General features: G+C 45.0%; 1 protein-coding gene across 2 annotated transcripts in view; it reads left to right on the top strand.

Annotated features, from left to right (window-relative positions):
• LOC126284609 (uncharacterized) overlaps window positions 1-20,623 on the top strand; it is an 89,588-nt gene that overhangs the window by 63,147 nt on the left and 5,818 nt on the right. The window contains exons 3-4 of one of the 2 annotated variants that reach the window (XM_049983670.1): window positions 4,324-4,524; window positions 15,210-15,392. In XM_049983670.1, the coding sequence (XP_049839627.1) occupies window positions 4,324-4,524; window positions 15,210-15,392 (384 nt within the window). Of the gene's footprint in view, window positions 1-3,465; window positions 4,525-15,209; window positions 15,393-20,623 lie in introns of both variants that reach the window. The other variant, XM_049983669.1, reaches the window with a different exon arrangement.

Raw genomic sequence — 20,623 nt, 5'->3', positions numbered from 1 at the left:
CTTTTCAAAAAATTCACAAAACGTTGGCGCCGGTGGCGACACCTACAACGTGCTGACACGTGGAAAGTTTCCAACCGATTTCTCATACACAGATAGCAGTTTACATCATCATGATGGTCGCATCCGTGTCTGCGCTGAACGCACATTGGAAGCGTGTATTCGTAATCGCCATACTGGCATATCACCCGGCGTCATGGTATGGGGTGGTATTGGTAACACATCTCGGTCACCTCTTGTTCGCATTGACGGCACTTTGAACAGTGGACGTTACATTTCAGATGTATTACTACCCGTGGCTCTACTCTTCTTTCGATTCCTGCGAATCTCTACAATTCAGCATGATAAGTCACGACCGCATGTTGCAGGTCCTGTACGGACCTATCTGGATACAGAAAATGTTAGACTGCTGCCCTGGCCAGCACATTCTCCAGATCTCTGACCAATTGAAAAAGTCTGGTCAATGGTGGCCGAGCAACTGGCTCGTCACAATACGCCAGTCACTACTCTTGATGAATTGTGGTATCGTGTTGAAGCTGCATGGGCAGCTGTACCTCTACAGGATATATGCACCCAAATTACTTGAAAATGTAATCAATTGTCAGTTCTAGTATAATATATTTGTCCAATGAATACCCGTGGGAAAGAGATATAAATGGATTGAGCGCCAAATAGGAGGAACAAAGTTAGAACAGGTGGACGGTTTCAAGTACTTAGGATGCATATTCTCACAGGTTGGCAACATAGTGAAAGAACTGTAAGCGAGGTGTAGCAAAGCTAATGCATTGAGCGCTCAGCTACGATCTACTCTCTTCTGCAAGAGGGAAATCAGTACCAAGACTAGGTTATCTGTGCACCGTTCAATCTTTCGACCATCTTTGTTGTATGGGAACGAAAGCTGGGTGGACTCAGGTTTCCTTATCAATAAGGCAGAGGTTACGGATATGAAAGTACCTTGGATGATAGCAGGTATTAGTAGATGGGAACAATGGCAGGAGGGTGTCCACAATGAGGAAATCAAAGAAAATCTGGAAATGAACTCTATGGATGTAGCAGTCATGGCGAACAGGCTTAGATGGTGGGGTCATGTTACACGCATGGGAGAAGCAAGGTTACCCAAGAGACTCATGGGTTCAGCAGTAGAGGGTAGGAGGAGTCGGGGCAGACCATGGAGAAGGTACCTGGATTCGGTCAAGAATGATTTTGAAGTAATAGGCTTAACATCAGAAGAGGCACCAATGTTAGCACTGAATAGGGGGTCATGGAGGAATTTTATAAGGGGGACTATGCTCCATACTGAACGCTGAAAGGCATAATAAGTCTTAAATGATGATTATGATGATGATACCCGTTCGTTTATCATCTGCATTTCTTCTTGGTGTAGCATATTTAATTGCCAGTAGTGTATACATAAAAAAATAGACGATTATTGGGAACTCACTGTCTTTCATTCCTCTCTGAAACGTATTGAATCCTTCGTATAACTTCAGAAATGTATGTAGGTGCCAAGTTTAACAGTTCAGCCAACTGATAAGAATATGCGCAGTTTCTTCGTTGCAGCTTAGAGTTCGGCGCCTAGGTCCGAGTGACGTCATTCTCCATTCAGAGGTTCGACCCTGCCGGCAGGTTCGGCTGCAGCGCCTTGACCTTTTGCTGGTAGAGGTCAGGCAAGCGCTATGTTTCCGTGTCACTAATGTCACGCGTAAGAAGCAGCTATTTCCCCATGACTCAGGGAGGCCTGATTGTGTGTTTGCGTCTGTAGACAAATCGGATATGCTGTTTTGAGAACTCTGCCTATTTTACCAAAAGGACTGCAGTCCATTCTTACTCCTCTGCTTATTTCGTTTCCTGCCCATCAAGGCACAGAATTCAGCGTGTGCGTACAACCAAGTCATAACGCAGTTATTAAAACCCCAAAATTATTTCTCTATCCATGAAATTTGACAAAGCGATGTGACTACTTTTAAGTGGAACATGAGGTAATTTGCAATTTTTCATAATGCGACGAAACAACAAATGGACCTGTAACATAACGTGAAAGAAGACAAATTGCAGCCAAGGTTTCCTACGCTCATAATAGAACCTATCAGAGTAAGTGCATCCGTCCTTGTAGGAGAGACACGTCCAATATAGATATGACTGCATGCGGTGTGTTCTAACGTCTAACAAAATAAAAATGATTCATTTGAAAGTAAAATTTCGGTTCATGGTTGCAACACGTGTTCTGAAGTTCATTGGACTTGCAATGATCTTATATATCCGGAAATTGTACATAATGCCGGAAAATAATGTGATTGCTGAAGGCAGTTTCTAGAAACATTAATTCTGCTGAAATCCGTTTATTCCAATCATCTTGGTCTCGTATATGGCGCTAGAAGAACAGCGCTTAAACGAGCGCACGTGCAAATGGTGACAGCAGTGACTTAATGGGAAAAACAATCTTGACAGTTTTGATTTTGCATTCTGTGAATATTCAGAATATAGATAGGAAAAGTTCGTGAATAATATGTAACATTTGAATGTACAATACCACACATACCTAAGACAGCCATCGACGCCATATCCTTTCCAACGCCCGTAACATCTTTTTGTAGAGTGAAAAAGTAATGTAACAGACGATGGATATCCTTGGATGACTCAATGAAAAGTATATACTAAACCACGTTTAATTAAGAAAAGACTTAAATCAACCAAAGACCTAATCTTCCTGACATGAACACGTGACTGCAAAGGACGCCCCAGAAATAAACCTGAAAATAATGTAATATATAATTACGCCGTTGTAGCGCGACCAAACAACGCTCTCGCCAATAAACCTGGACGAAGCAGCTTCTAAATGTTCCTCTAAGAGAAACACAATAAAAGTTTGTATGTTTTACGCTGCTTCGGCAAGTAATGCATCTTCATGTAGCGGTCACGCGGTTCCAGACTATTAGTAATGTCACACAACATCAAATTCATTATAACAAACTGCTTCCAAAATACCAGAAATACAATTGCTTGTCAACGTTTTCTATTATTTCAATGTAAACTGGTGCAGTTTTGTTTTACTCGTATTCATTAGCCATTATTATTGTGATTCTATATGTGATTTTAATGCCTAATTTCAAACTGGCTGTGGTAAATTCTTCCGTTCGATGTGAAATTTTTCTTCACTTGAGACAACAGTTTCAGATACGTTGCATTATGACCTATAACATCTTCGTTTTCTCATACTAAGAATCTGTAATCATCGTGTAAGAACTATTTTTGGCAATAATTTTGTCTCATTTAAATTCTGAATTTCTCTTGTCTTTATGGTAGTTAATGATGCGGTCAACTTAAAAAAGGTAGTATATTGATTGGTTCATAATGTCATTCGTTGAAATATTTATTAAGAGCAGTGGAAAGGTAGAAGCCAGAACATAGAATAAAATATTGTGACATGCATTTTTTGAATAGAAACTGACGAAAAGAGATGTATTTCAGGGAGCAGATGATGCGGGCGCCTACATTCCAGATAAATACGAGACGGACGAGTCAGCTGGGGAAGGAACTTACGATGCGAAGAAATATGAAATGGTTGAGGGCTTCGACGACGGTATGTACCACCCACAGGCTGATCTCGAGGAACACGACGACGGGTCCTACCACCCCGAGATAGCCGAGAAAACTGTCGGGGACGACGGCTCGTACCACATAGAAAGTGATGGACAGTCTGTAGGAGAAGACGGTTCGTATCGTCCCGAACAGTACGAGAGAAGCGTAGGAGACGATGGATTATACAATCCACAACTTTATGAATCTGTCGTTGGGGACGATGGAGCCTATCACCCGGATGTGGCCGAAAAGACTGTAGGAGACGATGGCTTGTATCATCCTGACCCAAGCGCGCACAGTGAAGATAATGAAGGTGACTATAACCCAGAAACGTACGAGAAGGTCGTCGGTGACGACGGTTCTTACCGCACCACCGAAGAGGATGACGGATCGTATTATGCAAATGTCGGCGACATCTCTCAGGAGGACGATGGATTATACCACCCTGAGATCCATGAGAGGTCATTCAGTGAATCAGACGCTCAGAAGGCGCCTGAGCTTAACGCTGCCATCCAGCTGCAACCGGATATGTACAATGGTGCTGTAGACGTGGGGAGGCAAACACCCACCAGACGCGTGAGGCGACACGAAAGAGCCGATAGTATTCAGTACGGAGCAGCTTCTTACGACGGTCACATTGATACCGTACGTCACTCGGACCCGGATGGGATTGGTGGTGCGTTGCGTAAGCCAGGAGCAAACAAGAGAATTGTAAGAGAAACTCATAGTGATGTGTACCGTTTGCAGACATTGGAGGAGAAAATGCAGCAGAGCGACGACGGAGCCTACCACCCGGAAAAGTACGAGACGCCTGCTCCAGAGGCGGCGCAGGACTGGGACAGGTACTGGACGGAGGGGTCGGTCACCGCCGGCGGCGACTGCGCGACGCCCAGCGAGGAAACGTCAGAGGCTTCTGATGATGGGTCGTACAGGCCGGAACACCACAAGGTAGGTACAGCCGCTGAAACCGTTGCCAGCACATGGGACTTAACTGCTAAGGTCATCAGTCCGTAAGCTTACACACTACTTAATCTAAATTATCCTAAGGACAAACAGACACACATGCCAGAGGGAGGACTCGAACCTCAGCCGGGACCATCTGCACAGTCCATGACTGCAGCGCCCCCGACCGCTCGGCTAATCCCACGCCTGTTGCTAGCACAGTTCTGCTTCATGAATATACATTGAAGTGGCGTAAAGTCATTGAATGTCTCCTAATATAGTATCGAACGTCCTTTTGCCCGGCGTACTGCAGCAAAAATGGCTCTGAGCACTATGGGACTTAACTTCTGAGATCATCAGTCCCCTAGAACTTAGAAATACTTAAACCTAACTAACATAAGGACATCACACACATCCATGCCAGAGGCAAGATTCGAACCTGCGACCGCAGCGGTCGCGCGGCTCCAGACTGTAGCGCCTAGAAGCGCTCGGCCACTCCGGCCGGCTACTGCAGCAACTCGACGTGGCATTTACTCAACAAGTCGTTGTAAATCTCCGGTAGAAATACTGGGCCAGGCTGCTTCAATAGCCACCCACAATAACGGAAGTTTTTCCGAGGCAGGATTTCGTTCATTAACTGACCTCTCGGTTATGTCCCAATGGGATACATCTCTGGCGGGGTAATTCATTTGATCGAATTGCCCCGAATGGTCTTCAAATCAATCGAGAACAAATGTGGCCCCGTGACTTGGTGCATTGTCATCCGTACATGAATGGCTGTCAAAGTAGGCGTACACAACTATTTACAGTCAATGATCAGTTAAGCTGGACCAGAGAACCCAATCGATTCCATGTGAGCACATTCAGTACTGTTATGGACTCACCACCAGCTTGCACAGTGCCTCCTTCATAACTTGCGTCCACGTTATAGTGGGGACTGCGCCACACTCGAACCCTACCATCAACTCTCGGCAATTGAAATCGGTACTCATCAGACCAGGCTTTCCCACTCGTCTCAGGTCTAACCGACATGGTGACGAGAACAGGAGAAGCGCTTCTGGTGGTGTCATGCTCTTAGCAACGGCAGTAGTATTGGTCATCTGCTGCCAAACTTCGGCGCACTGTCCAAACAGATACGTCCATTGCACGTCCCACATTGATTTCTGTCGCTATTTCTCAAAGGTTTGCTTGTCTCTTAGCACCGACAACTCGAGTCAAACGTGTGTGTGTGTGTGTGTGTGTGTGTGTGTGTGTGTGTGTGTGTGTGTGTGTGTGTCTGTGTGTCTGTGTGTGTCAGGTCATCCAGTATTTCCAGATCCACAGTGTCATGTTATGCCGAGAACACCAAATTTCAGGCCATGATGGACGCAGTGGCCGACAACCTTCACTTAACGACGGAGAGAAGCGGCGTTTGACTCGAGTTGTCGGTGCTAAGAGACAAGCAAACCTTTGAGAAATAGCGACAGAAATCAATGTGTGTGTCTGTGTGTGTGTGTGTGTGTGAGAGAGAGAGAGAGAGAGAGAGAGAGAGAGAGAGAGAGAGAGAGAGGGGGGGGGGGGGGTGAGTGTGTGTGTGTGTGTGCATATTGCTATTCCACTACGTTTCTCACTTCGGTTGCCGACTATGTAAAACATAAGAGCTGCAAACCTTTATGGCAAATGTATCTGCCACCACAGTGCATTTATATTGTTAGTATTGAAACGTCATTTATGAATGATTGGGCTGATAAACCGCTTACGTTATTTGATTTTCAAACAGCTGAGCAGAACTGAACGTACTCACACATTTTGCTCTTTACTTATTCTGATCAACACTAAACTGACACACAATATTTTTAGCGCAACGCAATCTGATTTTCAATAATCTCTCCAAAAGAATGGCCCTGACTAACAATAACCTATACCTTTCATGAATCGCTTACCTCACAAAACCTCCGTTACTCGAACTACTGCAATACAGCGAGCGCCAATACTGCCAGCTAAATAAAAGATTCTAACTACTTCAGGCACTAAGTACTGATAGGCATAGTTAGCAAATGAAAGATATTGATATGGAATAAACAATGTATTTACCTTTATAGTGTCCAAAAGTCATTATATATATATATATATATATATATATATATATATATATATATATATATCCAGTCTTACAAATTTACTGTCTCTGATGGACACACGTCCAGATCATCACTGCTGGCGGCTCACCTCCAACTGCACAACGCTATGCGCTGTTTACTTCCAACAGCCCAACACTACAGTAGCGAATATTTCAACAATGCTAACCAGCCACAGACTGCACATAGCACAGCCAGTGATTTTCATACAGAGCGCTACGTTTCATTACCAACATAAAAACCTGAACAGCCTACTTACAATATTTAATGTTGTTCGCGTTAGTGTTGTCACCAAATCTGGTAGAGCATATAACGGACGTCAGAGCTTGAGCGATCACTGTGAAGGAGACTGAGTACTCGTCAGGGACAGGAGTATCAGCACTTGACAGAGCTTGAAAGGCGTTTGCTTGTGAGTCTCCATTTGGCCAGCTGGTTAAGTCGTGCAACATGCTGAGCTGTGTGTTATGCGGATGTGGCAATGAACCGATGTCGGGCTACATGGAGACGGCAAGCAAACATACTTGCCGTCAAAGTTTCGGAGGACTACGTCTGACCACCACAGGTGAGCATCACCACATTGTGCACCATTTACATCCGAAACGTTTAATCTCTGTGTCCTTTTTTCGACAACATACACTGACGCACCAAAGAAACTTGTATAGGCGAGCGTATCCAAACACACAGATATGTAAACAGGCACAATACGGCGCTGCGCTCGGCACCACCTACGTAAGGTAACAAATGTCTGGCGCAGTTGTTAGACCAATTACTGTTGTTACAATGGCAGATTATCATGACTTAAGTGAGGCTGAACATGCTATTATAGTCGACGCTCTCCGACGTAGCGATGAAGTGGGTATTTTCCCGTACGAACACTTCACGAGTATACCGTGAATATCAGGAATCCGATAAAACGTCAAATCTCGCTACGGCCGGAAGAAGATCCTACAAGAATTAGACCAACGACGACTGAAGAGATTCGTTCAACGTGACAGAAGTGCAACCCTTCCGAAAAGTGCTGCACATTTCAGAGCTGGGCCATCAACAAGTGCAAGCGTGCGAATTATTCAACGAAACATCATCGATATGGGCTTTCGGAGCCGAAGGCATCCTTGATGATTGCACGACATCAAGCTTTACGCCTCGTCTGGACCCGTGAACACCGACATTTGACTGTTGATGACAGGAAGCATGTTGCCTGGTCAGATGATTTTCATTTCAAATAGTAATGAGTGGAAGGACGTGTACGGGCATGGAGACAAGCTCATGATCTCATGGACGCTGCACGTCTGCAGGGGAGTGTTCAGGCTGGTCCAGGCTCTGTAAGGGTGTGGTGCGTGTGCAGTTGGAGTGATGCGGGACGTCTAGATACCAGTCTGACTGGTGACTCGTACGAAATCATCCTGTCTGAGCATCGGCTTTCACTAATATCCATTGTGTATTCCGACGAACTTGAGCAATTCCATCCGGTCAATGCGACCACCCACACGTCCGGAATTGCTACAGTGCGGCTCCAGAAACATTATTCTGAGTTTAAACACTTCCGCTGGCCACCAAACTCCCCAGAAAAGAACATTATTGAAAACAAAAACACCTCGGATGCTTTGCAACGTGCTGTTCAGTAGAGATCTCCACCATCTCGTACTCTTACCGATGAATGGACAGCCCTGCAGGATTCATGATGTCAGTTCCCTCAGCTTTACTTCATACATTAGTCGAGCGCATGCATATATGTCTTATCATGCACTAGTGGTCGTCGAGAAGGGAATTATCGTCAGAACTATAGGCTGCAGTTAACACCATAACATAAATGGCTGCGTTGGGAGTGGTACCGTGACTGTGAAGCACAGGCTGCTGGCTTAAGCGATAATTATAATCTTCTGTAGAAGAGCGCAATGTCTCTTAAACCAGTAAAGAAATAAAATTGGTTTTGTGCAACCTGTTTCTGATTTTTTCAACAAATCACTTCCAGTAAGTAAGATGTCCTCGTGTCACTGCAAAATAAACTCATGATCTGCTGGATTAGAACTAGCTACTGCATTGCAGAAAAGATGTGCATGTTAACAGTACAAATGTCATAATATGGCATGACCTCAGACCTTGTCCTGGTGCGACAGTGAAATGGGCACGGTGCACCACATCTTGGCCACTTTGTGGGAGCTCGACATGAGTCGCGGAGGCGCAGAATGGTGTACTGGACGTACTTCCATGCCAGGTAAACTGCCAGATCCTCACTTAGCTGCTGTGTGCGAGAGAGCGAGCAAATAGCGAATAGCGTAACAGAAGCTGTATGCCAGGAGAGTATATCCATACGGAATTCACTCAGCTGTAAGAAATTATTCGCTGATGGTGAGTTCTTTGACATTAGCTGTGTCAGGTGTAGCTACAGCATCCATGAGTGACACATGAAAATTTGTGGTGGACCAGGGCTCTAACCTGAATTTCTTTCTTATCGTGAATGGTTGCCTACCTATAAACGCTTCCAGGACCGAACCGAGCCTCCACATGCCACACCGTCTGTAATTGTCCCCTCTCCTCATTTTTACTCATCCGTCTTCTGACTGGCTCGACGCGGCCCGTCACGAATTCCTCTTCTGTGCCAACCTTTCCGGTTAGCACTTCCAGTCTAACTCCTCAATTATTTTCTGGATATTTTCCAGTCTTTGTCTTCCTCTACAGTTCTTAATCTCTACAGCTTCCGCTAGTACCATGAAAGTTGTTCCTCATCGTCTTACCAGATATCCTATTATCCTGCCCCTTCTACTTGTTGATGTTTTCCATACATTCCTTTCCGCCACGATTCTGCGGAGAACCTCCTCATTCCTTACTTTATTAGAACACTTAATTTTCAATATTCATCCGTGCACCACATCTCAGATGCCTTAATTCTCTTCTGTTTCTGTTTCCCAACAGTCCGTGATTCACGACCATACAATGCTGTGCTTCAAACGAACATTCTCAGAACTTTCTTCCTCAAACTGAGGCCTACATATGACACTACGAAACTTTCTTAGCCATCAGTTACCTTTTTGCCAGTGTTAGCCTGCTTCTTACGGCCTCCTTGCTCCTGCCATTATAGGTTACTTTGCTGCCTAGGTAGCAGCTTTCCCTTACTTCCTCTATTGTGATCCCCAATTCTGATATTAAGTTTCCCAGTCTTCTCATTTCTGCTACTTCTCATTAGTTTAGTCTTTCCTCGGCTTACTCTCATACGCATTCGGTACTCACTAGGTTGTTCATACCATTCGGCAGATCCTGTTATTCTGTTTTACTTTCTCTCGGGATTATCAGCGAATCTTATGCACGTCGTTACGTAGTCCCCGTAACATATGAGGCAAAAATGAGGCAAGATCAGTATTAGTCTCGTCATTTTGTCTGTACAGGCATTTAACACTAATTTCACTTACAAAGTCTATTGCTTCAGACATGCTGACATCCTGACATTGTAAGTTAAATAAGTATCATTAAGCTGTGCCCACTTGCACGTAGACGGCCAAGTCACAGTGTGTGTAGGTTCCTTCGGTAACAGTGTGTATAGCTTCCTTCAGTTACCGTTACACCTAGTGTTGCGATGTGAAGTGTCTAATAATTTCGCATACTGCCCGATCTCGCCTGGGTGAAAGCGAGTAAGAGAACTACCACCAGAGTGACGCCCACCTGCGAGAAAAGTGAATAAAAGTAAATGACAGAGACCCTCTGCCGCTCATGCAGCTTCAATGTGTGGACACAGTGCTCTAAAACAAACTTGCTGTCTCACCATGCACTCCTGTTTGTCCACCCACCGTGTCCAATAGGCACGTGTACTTTGAACGAGACACTGTAGCTAGCCACCGAATCCAAATCGCGCCAAAATACACTCCTGGAAATTGAAATAAGAACACCGTGAATTCATTGTCCCAGGAAGAGGAAACTTTATTGACACATTCCTGGGGTCAGATACATCACATGATCACACTGACAGAACCACAGGCACATAGAGACAGGCAACAGAGCATGCACAATGTCGGCACTAGTACAGTGTATATCCACCTTTCGCAGCAATGCACGCTGCTATTCTCCCATGGAGACGATCGTAGAGATGCTGGATGTAGTCCTGTGGAACAGCTTGCCATGCCATTTCCACCTGGCGCCTCAGTTGGACCAGCGTTCGTGCTGGACGTGCAGACCGCGTGAGACGACGCTTCATCCAGTCCCAAACATGCTCAATGGGGGACAGATCCGGAGATCTTGCTGGCCAGGGTAGTTGACTTACACCTTCTAGAGCACGTTGGGTGGCACGGGATACATGCGGCCGTGCATTGTCCTGTTGGAACAGCAAGTTCCCTTGCCGATCTAGGAATGGTAGAACGATGGGTTCGATGACGGTTTGGATGTACCGTGCACTATTCAGCGTCCCCTCGACGATCACCAGAGGTGTACGGCCAGTGTAGGAGATCGTTCCCCACACCATGATGCCGGGTGTTGGCCCTGTGTGCCTCGGTCGTATGCAGTCCTGATTGTGGCGCTCACCTGCACGGCGCCAAACACGCATACGACCATCATTGGCACCAAGGCAGAAGCGACTCTCATCGCTGAAGACGACACGTCTCCATTCGTCCCTCCATTCACGCCTGTCACGACACCACTGGAGGCGGGCTGCACGATGTTGGGGCGTGAGCGGAAGACGGCCTAACGGTCTGCGGGACCGTAGCCCAGCTTCATGGAGACGGTTGCGAATGGTCCTCGCCGATACCCCATGAGCAACAGTGTCCCTAATTTGCTGGGAAGTGGCGGTGCGGTACCCTACGGCACTGCGTAGGATCCTACGGTCTTGGCGTGCATCCGTGCATCGCTGCGGTCCGGTCCCAGGTCGACGGGCGAGTGCACCTTCCGCCGACCACTGGCGACAACATCGATGTACTGTGGAGACCTCACGCCTCACGTGTTTAGCAATTAGGTGGTACGTCCACCCGGCCTCCCGCATGCCCACTATACGCCCTCGCTCAAAGTCCGTCAACTGCACATACGGTTCACGTCCACGCTGTCGCGGCATGCTACCAGTGTTAAAGACTGCGATGGAGCTCCGTATGCCACGGCAAACTGGCTGACACTGACGGCGGCGGTGCACAAATGCTGCGCAGCTAGCGCCATTCGACGGCCAACACCGCGGTTCCTGGTGTGTCCGCTGTGCCGTGCGTGTGATCATTGCTGGTACAGCCCTCTCGCAGTGTCCGGAGCAAGTATGGTGGGTCTGACACACCGGTGTCAATGTGTTCTTTTTTCCATTTCCAGGAGTGTAATTTTAGGATTGCTTCATTTTCCTGGTTCACCTGACGTCTGCCTCATTGAGTACTTCTCGGATACTAACGTGACAGATACACGCTCCTTGGATCCTTCTCCTAACATTCCAACAATTGTCGGTTGGTTGCTCACGGGTCAAGATGGCTGCTGGCATCAGGATGAAAAGGGGTCCAACCCGCTGCTGGACAATCTGACGTCGTTTAATTACCTACGTGCGAGTACTTTAAACTGATATTACGTTCAAAAGCTGTTGAAGGCTGCATATGTTTTATGGTTCTTCTTTGTCACGATCATTCTTCGACGTGACCCTCTAATTATAAATGTTACGTAAATTACACTGTTACACGTACGATAACTTCAGTTTAATAAGTGAAACAGAGGCATGGTTTGTGTCATTTCACACAATGTTCCAAACAGTTTCCTAGCAAGCAGTTTGCTTTTTCAGTAACGTGAGAACGTTCAACAACCTGACTCTTTCTGTCTGTATTTCTACCGAATCCGTTGTGATTGGGGATATGGTCACTACGCTGGAGCACTATGAAATTTCTAGTAAGGTTTTGCAGTTGTATGAAACCAGCTGTCCTATCCCTTTTTTGTTGCTATACAGACTTGTAAATTGTATGTATTTTTTCTAACATAACTGTATCAGTTGACTGAAACAGTTAGTTAATAAATACTTATCATCAGTTCTTGATGATTCTCAAATATTACTTTTTTTCAATTATTTACGAGCTATGGGATACTATCTGCACAGACTGAAATGTAGGTGCATGCAGTAAAAAAAAAAAAGTATATAACGATGATGAATTGGAATGACACATAATCAAGGAACATAAAATATAACAAATGTAAATGAAATGGAATTCTTTCAGACTGTGTTGGTAAAGACTGTATTATCCTAACCCATTGACTATACTCTCCTCTTTCTTATGATGGACTGCTGTGCCTGAGAACACTAACGGAAAGCTACAACTTTGTAAGAATTATGCACACTTGGGATGTCACGATTGCACATCTTTATGTGCGTCCCATCACATATTACACAATATGATATGGCAAGCTATGGTGCATAAACACGAGCTTCCCATGAATGCCTTGAATATACAGTGCGTCCCAAGAGAAATGTCCAATTTTTAGGGATATGACAGGAACGTAAAAAGCTTCATAGGGACATATATATCTTTCTGAATGATAACCGACATAGGACGCACTTAATGTACATTTCTTTCGGGATTAAAGGCGCTGGTATGTTTATTCCCCACCCAACGTGTGCACAAACGTATCATCCGCAAAAAGAAACGATAGACTGTTGACACCGATGAGCAAATCTTAAACAAAGATCAGAAAAATAGGACTGAGAACAGAGACTTGAGGAACATCCTGCGTCAGTTTTGAAATAAGCCAAGAAAGGCTGTTTTGAAGGTGTTTCAACATGAATGAGTGGCATGTCTTGTACTTAACTTTTCTTTTACGTGTATAATCGTCTTAATGAATATACGCTAATAATTTTGAAAAAAGCGTATTTGAGCCATCAACTGTACAATTTATGTTGATTCTCTACTGGTTTCAGTTATTACAGCCATCTTAACAGGAAAGAAATATTGTACACCAAAGGATCAAAAATATACACTATTGGCCATTAAAGCAGCTACACCACGAAGATGTCGTGGTACACACGCGAAATTTAACCGACAGGAAGAAGACGTTGTGATATGCAAATGATTAGCTTTTCAGAGCATTCATACAAAGTTGGCGTCGCTGGCGACACCTACAACGTGCTGACATGAAAAAAGTTTCCAACCGATTTCTTATACACAAACAGCAGTTGACCGGCGTTGCCCGGTGAAACGTTCTTGTGATGCCTCGTGTAAGGACTAGTAATGCGTACCATCACGATACCGACTTTGATAAAGGTCGGATTGTAGCCAATCACGATTGCGGTTTATCGTATCGCGACATTGCTGTTCGCGTTGGCCGCGATCCAATGACTATTAGCAGAATATGGAATCGGTGGGTTCTGGACGGTAATACGGAACGCCGTGCTGGATCCCAACGGCCTCGTATCACAAGCAGTCGAGATGACAGGCATCTTATCCGCATGGCTGTAACGGATCGTGCAGCCGCGTCTCGACCCCTGAGTCAACAGATGGGGACGTTTGCAAGACAACAACCGTCTCCACGAACAGTTCGATGACGTTTGTAGTAGCATGGACTATCAGCTCGGAGACCATGGCTGCGGTTACACTTGACGCTGCATCACAGACAGGAGCGCCTGCGATGGTGTACACAACGACGAAGCTGGGTGCACGAATGGCAAAATGTCATTTTTTCCGATGAATCAAAGCCCTGGTTACAGCATCATGATGGTCGCATCCATGTTTGGCGACATCGCGGTGAACTAACATTGGAAGCGTGTATTCGTCGTCGTCACACTGGCGTATGCCCCGGCGTGATAGTATGGGGCGCTATTGGTTACACGTCTCGGTCACCTCTTGTTCGCATTGGCGGCACTTTGAACAGTGGACGTTACATTTCAGATGTGTTACGACCCGTGGCTCTACCCTTCATTCGACCCCTGCGAAACCCTACATTTCACCAGGATAATTCACGACCGCATGTTGAAGGTCCTGTGCGGGCCTTTCTGGATAGAGAAAGGGTTCGACTGTTGCTCCGGCCAGCACATTCTCCAAATCTCTCACCAATCGAAAACGTCTGGTCAATGGTGGCCTAGCAACTGGCTCGTCATAATACGTCAGTCACTACTGTCGATGAACTATGGTATCTTGTTGAAGCTGCATGGGCAGCTGTACCTGTACATGCCATCCAAGCTATGTTTGACTCAATGCCCAGGCGTATAAAGGCCGTTATTACGGCCAGAGGCGATTGTTGTAGGTACTGATTTCTCAGGATGTATGCACCCAAATTGCGTGAAAATGTAATTACAAGTCAGTTCTAGTATAATATATTTGTGCAACGAATACCTGTTTATGATCTGCATTCCTTCTTGGTGTAGCAATTTTAATGGCCAATTGTGGGTTTTCGTCGTATGTACGTACAATGGTACACTTGATGGGACAACTATGTTTTTTTCTTTACAAAATATTTAACAGCTGTAGACAGTCATTTACGACAGCCATTCTTCCTGGGAAACCATATAGATCAGCACTTCGTGTCTATTATGGCCCATATCAAATTCTGAATATATATAAATTTTGGTGCATTTTCAACACACGTATGTACAGTATCTTTACATTCCTGTCTGCTGGAGAGACACGAGTAGCACATTGGTTACAGGTGGAGGACTACGACGAGCTGGCAGACAGCGGTCAGGACTCGGTGACGCCCCCGGTGGAGGCCACGGAGGCGTCGGACGACGGGTCGTACCGCCTGGAGCAGCACACGGAGACTCCAGCGGAGGACTATGACGAGAGGGCGGACAACGGCACCGACTGGAGGGTCAACGTGGTGGAGCAGCACGTGAGTAGCGCGCCACGTCTGGCAGAGGCAGCTGGGGAGAGAGGCTGGCGTGTAATGGGCGGTGGACGACGGGCTCACTGGTCACGGCCTAAGCTCGGACTGCAGTCGTGTAGGGAAGAAACAAACCCAACGTTTCCCATGATCCATTTAGAGCAACTACTGGAGATTTAGTTCTGTACGGATTGACGTGAATTTGTGTTCCTTTTCTCTGGAATACTAGTGAGGTTTCTCAAGCACTGCGCCACCTCACGCTATGCCAGCTCACGATTACTCCTCTGCCGGCCGGTGTGGCCGTGCGGTTCTAAGCACTTCAGTATGGAACCGCGTGACCGCTACGGTCGCAGGTTCGAATCCTGCCTTGGGCATGGATGTGTGTTATGTCCTTAGGTTAGTTACGTTCAAGTAGTTCTAAGTTCTAGGGGACTGATGACCACAGATGTTAAGTCCCATAGTGCTCAGAGCCATTTGAACCATTGGAATTGATTACTCCTCTCTGCCCTCTGGGCGGCTGGTTACCAAAGATTAAGTTCTGTTTTGTTTGTTGCCCCTCATCTAGACCTTTACTGACATGGAAAAGGAAAAGGAAAAATGGTGTCAGTGGCCGTCTTTGTGGACGCCAGGAAATGTAATCAATACACATTATAAAAGTGGATGTATGTTCCACATCTCCTCCTAAACCGCTGGATCGATTTCAGAGAAACTTGGTACAAATATTACTTACTATTTGGAGAGAGATATGGTGGGAGTAAGAAAGAGCAACTTCCTATTGGGGTGATGAGGTACACCGAGAAGAGTTGAAAAAATTGTTCATATGGCTCTGAGCACTATGGGACTTAACAGCTGAGGTCGTCAGTCCCCTAGAACTTCGAACTACTTAAACCTAACTAACCTAAGGACATCACACACATCTATGCCCGAGGCAGGATTCGAACCTGCGCCCGTAGCGGTCACGCAGTTCCAGACTGAAGCGCCTAGAACCGTTCGGCAACTCCGGCCGGCAGAAGGGGTGGGAAAAGATGGACAGACAGGGAGGGAAAAGGAGATGGACACAGATATGTGGGAGGAGGAAATAGACTAAGAGAGGGTGGAGGAGGACAGGAAAATGAGCTGGAGGTAATGACAGAGAAAGGGGAGAGAAGATGGAGAGCGGGGGGGGGGGGAGGTGGTGGAAGGAAGTGATGGATAGATGGGGAAGGAGCAGATGGACAGGGAGAGGGAGAGGAGCAGATGGACAGACAGAGAGGCAGGAAGAGATGAATGTAAAGAAGGGGGGGGGGGGGGAGGAGATGGACAGAGAAAGGTATCACAAGGAGATTGACAGGGAGTCGGATGGAGAAGATGGACTAATCATCTAGCAAAGAACCTTAATAAAGCAATATACATTGCAAAGAACCTTAACAAAGCGTCACTCGAGGATGTGGGACAACTCAAAATATTTAAAGCTAATTTGAGAGTAATACGTTAGTTGTAATTCATACGGCACGATTCGCTATGAGTCCTTCAAGAGGGTTGTTCGTGCGCGTGTTTGCAGTTTCATTCAACTGGACGCTACTTTGGGCACGTGCACGCTATTAACCTACTGCAGTAATCCCACTGGAGAATGAATACTTACAGTTTGACTGGAATGTGTACGAAGTGGCGTTCCTGGCATGCCTTCGTATCACTGAGAGGTAAACTCTAGCGCAAAGGTAGATAAAAAAAGTTTGTTACTTGATCGGGACTCGATTCATTGATCTTGGTCTCCAGGTCCGTACTTTAGCACTACACCAACAAGTCAGACTGTGGTAATTGTAACAAACATATAAATAATTGTAGCTTTATCACAAAATAAATGATTGCAGCTAAGAATTATGAGAAAGTAAAATATTTGTAACGCTAGTTTATGTTCATTTAATTAGTCCACTTACTACGCGAAGACGTGTCGTAAAGTACTAATATATATTATTAATTAATGGTTTTCCTAAGGCGTTTTTTTTTACTTTCTGGACACCATGTCGTATTTCATGCTCTCTATAAACTCTAAATTTGCTTTTACACAAACATATTATTGATAATGTGTGGTCCTGAGCGATGGACATCTTTCCGTATTGAGATACACTCACGAGTAATTGAATTAGGGGCAGCTCCTGCGAGCCCTGCTGTAATGACGGGCAGGTGAGTACACCGTCTCATGTGATTGCTTTTGTCATGTCGTCAAACCTTGCGCTTACCACTGGTGTAGCATTCGTACCCACGATACACACGATATCTCGTGACAGCCAAAATCGGTTATTTCTGTGGAATTTATACGTAATTTTTTTAGTGAATAGGAAGTAAAAATTTAAAATTTAAAACACATGTCGCTCTGTCAATATAACTTCACCTTCATACCATGAGACACTTCGTAGGTGTTTGAGTTTTAATGCAAGACACTGGCTCATATCCTAATGATGAAGAAAAGTGCACAACAAATTTTTCTCCATTTACTCTACAAATCGCCATGGTGAATCTTTTTTCTATCTCTGAGATTCAGATCTGCTGTCTCTGAGATCCCGATTACAGTAACGCAGATGGATGTTATTGCTTCGAAATGTACGTTTTCCTCTATGTAGCCAGGCACTCAGCAAACCATGCTTCATTAATTTCAAATTTGGAGATTGCCAGAGACTAGTAAAATGGATGCCTGTTTTACTGACATATCCATATGCTTAGAACGGGTTGAAGTACATTGTTGAACATCTGAAACATTTCTCAGTTACTGGTGGGAAGACTGGCCCAGGTCTATTTGCCTACAGCCATCGTTCCTGCTTGCAACAATAACTCCTAATGCCAAACGGTTCGTATTATTTCCTTCCCTCTCTGTCTCTACTGGCTGCTGTATATTGTCGTTCTTCAGCCAAGAGCATTTATCAGATTGGTGCAAAAATTCGTAGCGCCTTTCCCTAAGTTTAATAAACACAACAGATACACTTGACAGAGAAGTAAGTCATCAATAATATATTCTCCTTCACTGTCTACGACAATCTGCCAACGTTGGGGTAACTTCTCGATTCAGCGACTGTAGGAGTCACGTGGTTTTGAGGCGCTGAACTCGTTCACCCATGTTAGGGCAAAATGACTGCCCAAACCATCTCCTGTATAGCGGTTTTTGGCGGTCCAGTCTAGCAGAATACGAGCGGGCGTTATCGTTGAGTAGCATCACATGAGACAGTCTTCCTGGTAGATGTTCCTGGATTTAGTCTGCAAGACGTATCAGTTGTTGACAATAAATGTCAGCAATAATGGTTACACCAGATGCATAACATTGTCTTTTGTGGATGCGCGCATGTCTTTGCATAGGTAGTTGTTGCTTTGTTTGGGCTCGATCATTCCCTTCTGTTCGTTATGTTAACTTAAAGATATAGTTTATTTCCCTTCCCCAGTAGTGACACTGGATAGCAATGGTCCATAATGATTTTTGTGATTTCGGCTTAGAGCATCCTGTACACGTAAAACCTTTATCTTGAACCTTCCCAATTGCTTGCAAATGTCGCGCAATGGTGGAATGATCACAGTTTATCACATCTGCCAGTTCTCGAGTACACTGACGTCGATAATTGTGTATTAGTGCGTTTAAACGATCTTCATCAAACCCCGTTGGTCTCCCTGTATGAGGAGATGCCAAAGACATCCTCCTTAAAACGAGAAAACCATATTATTGTCGTGCTCTCTCCAATGGGATTATTCCCATACTTGACGCAAATTTTTCCGGCTACCTCCACTACTCTCACATCTCTACTGAACTCATACAGAAGACTATCTCGGAAATATTCCCATCTCTCCACATGGCTCCTTATGTTGTAGCGTCCACAGTTCCACTCGCTATCTCGAAATGACAAAATGACAATACCTAATAACCTCAGATAGCAAAAGTGAACTACAAATCAGTAGTGACAATCGATAAATAAGCCCGTAACAACCAGAGTGCTAACAAGAAAAGCAAGAACGCTACTCGCTTGTGCACCAACCTATTATAAAAACTTAGTAGGATAGTTTTAAAAACATTAAAATGATAAAAAATATATAGTAAATCTTTGAATTATTGAAAAGAGCGATTGTATACTGACGATGTTAGAAAACTCATTTTTATTTATCGCAAAACTCACAATAACTTGCCAAAATTGGTAACTACAGAGGTGACGATTGATTTTTCCGAACAAAGCTTGCAGAATATGTACCACATTTGTAGGTATTCTATATGGATGAGGAGGGACAGGAATTATACAGGGTGTTACAAAAAGGTACGGCCAAACTTTCAGGAAACATTCCTCACACACAAATAAAGAAAAGATGTTATGTGGACATGTGTCTGGAAACGCTTAATTTCCATGTTAGAGCTCACTTTCGTTTCATCCACCTACGCTCAATGGAGCACGTTATGATTTCATACGGGATACTCTACTTGTGATGCTAGAACCTGTGCCTTTACAAGTACGACACAACATGTGGTTCATGCACGATGGAGCTCCTGCACATTTCAGTCGAAGTGGTCGTACGCTTCTCAACAACAGATTCGGTGATCGATGGATTGGTAGAGGCGGACCAATTCCATGGCCTCCACTCTCTCCTGACCTCAGCCCTCTTGACTTTCATTTATGGGGGCATTTGAAAGCTCTTGTCTACGCAACCGCGGTACCAAAAGTAGAAACTCTTCGTGCTCGTATTGTGGACGGCTGTGATACAATACGCCATTCTCCAGGGCTGCTTCAGCGCACCACGGATTCCATGTGACGGAGGGTGGATGCATGTATCCTCGCTAACGGAGGACATTTTGAACATTTCCTGTAAGAAAGTGTTTGAAGTCACGCTGGTACGTTCTGTTGCTGTGTGTTTCCATTCCATGATTAATGTGATTTGAAGAGAAGTAATAAAATGAGCTCTAACATGGAAAGTAAGCGTTTCCGGACACATGTCCACATAACATATTTTCTTTCTTTGTGTGTGAGAAATGTTTCCTGAAAGTTTGGCCGTACCTTTTTGTAACACCCTGTATAAGTTAGGATGGAATTCAGAGGAGTATGGGTTCTGGTAGATCAGTTGAATGTATTGTATTCAATTGTTGGGAAGGATTGGAAGTAGAAGGTTGGACCAAATATACAGGGTATTACTATAGGACAGGAAGATTTGCATCAAGTCTTTGTAGAGGTGGATATTGACGGAGAGACTTTCAACCAGTAATGTAGTCTGCTGTAGGCTTTCTTTTGGATCCTTAT

This window comes from Schistocerca gregaria, chromosome 8 (genome assembly GCF_023897955.1).
Source record: "Schistocerca gregaria isolate iqSchGreg1 chromosome 8, iqSchGreg1.2, whole genome shotgun sequence".
NCBI lineage: Eukaryota > Metazoa > Arthropoda > Insecta > Orthoptera > Acrididae > Schistocerca > Schistocerca gregaria.
The sequence above is the reverse complement of the archived record's forward strand: the minus strand, read 5'-3'. Positions and strand labels throughout refer to the sequence as shown.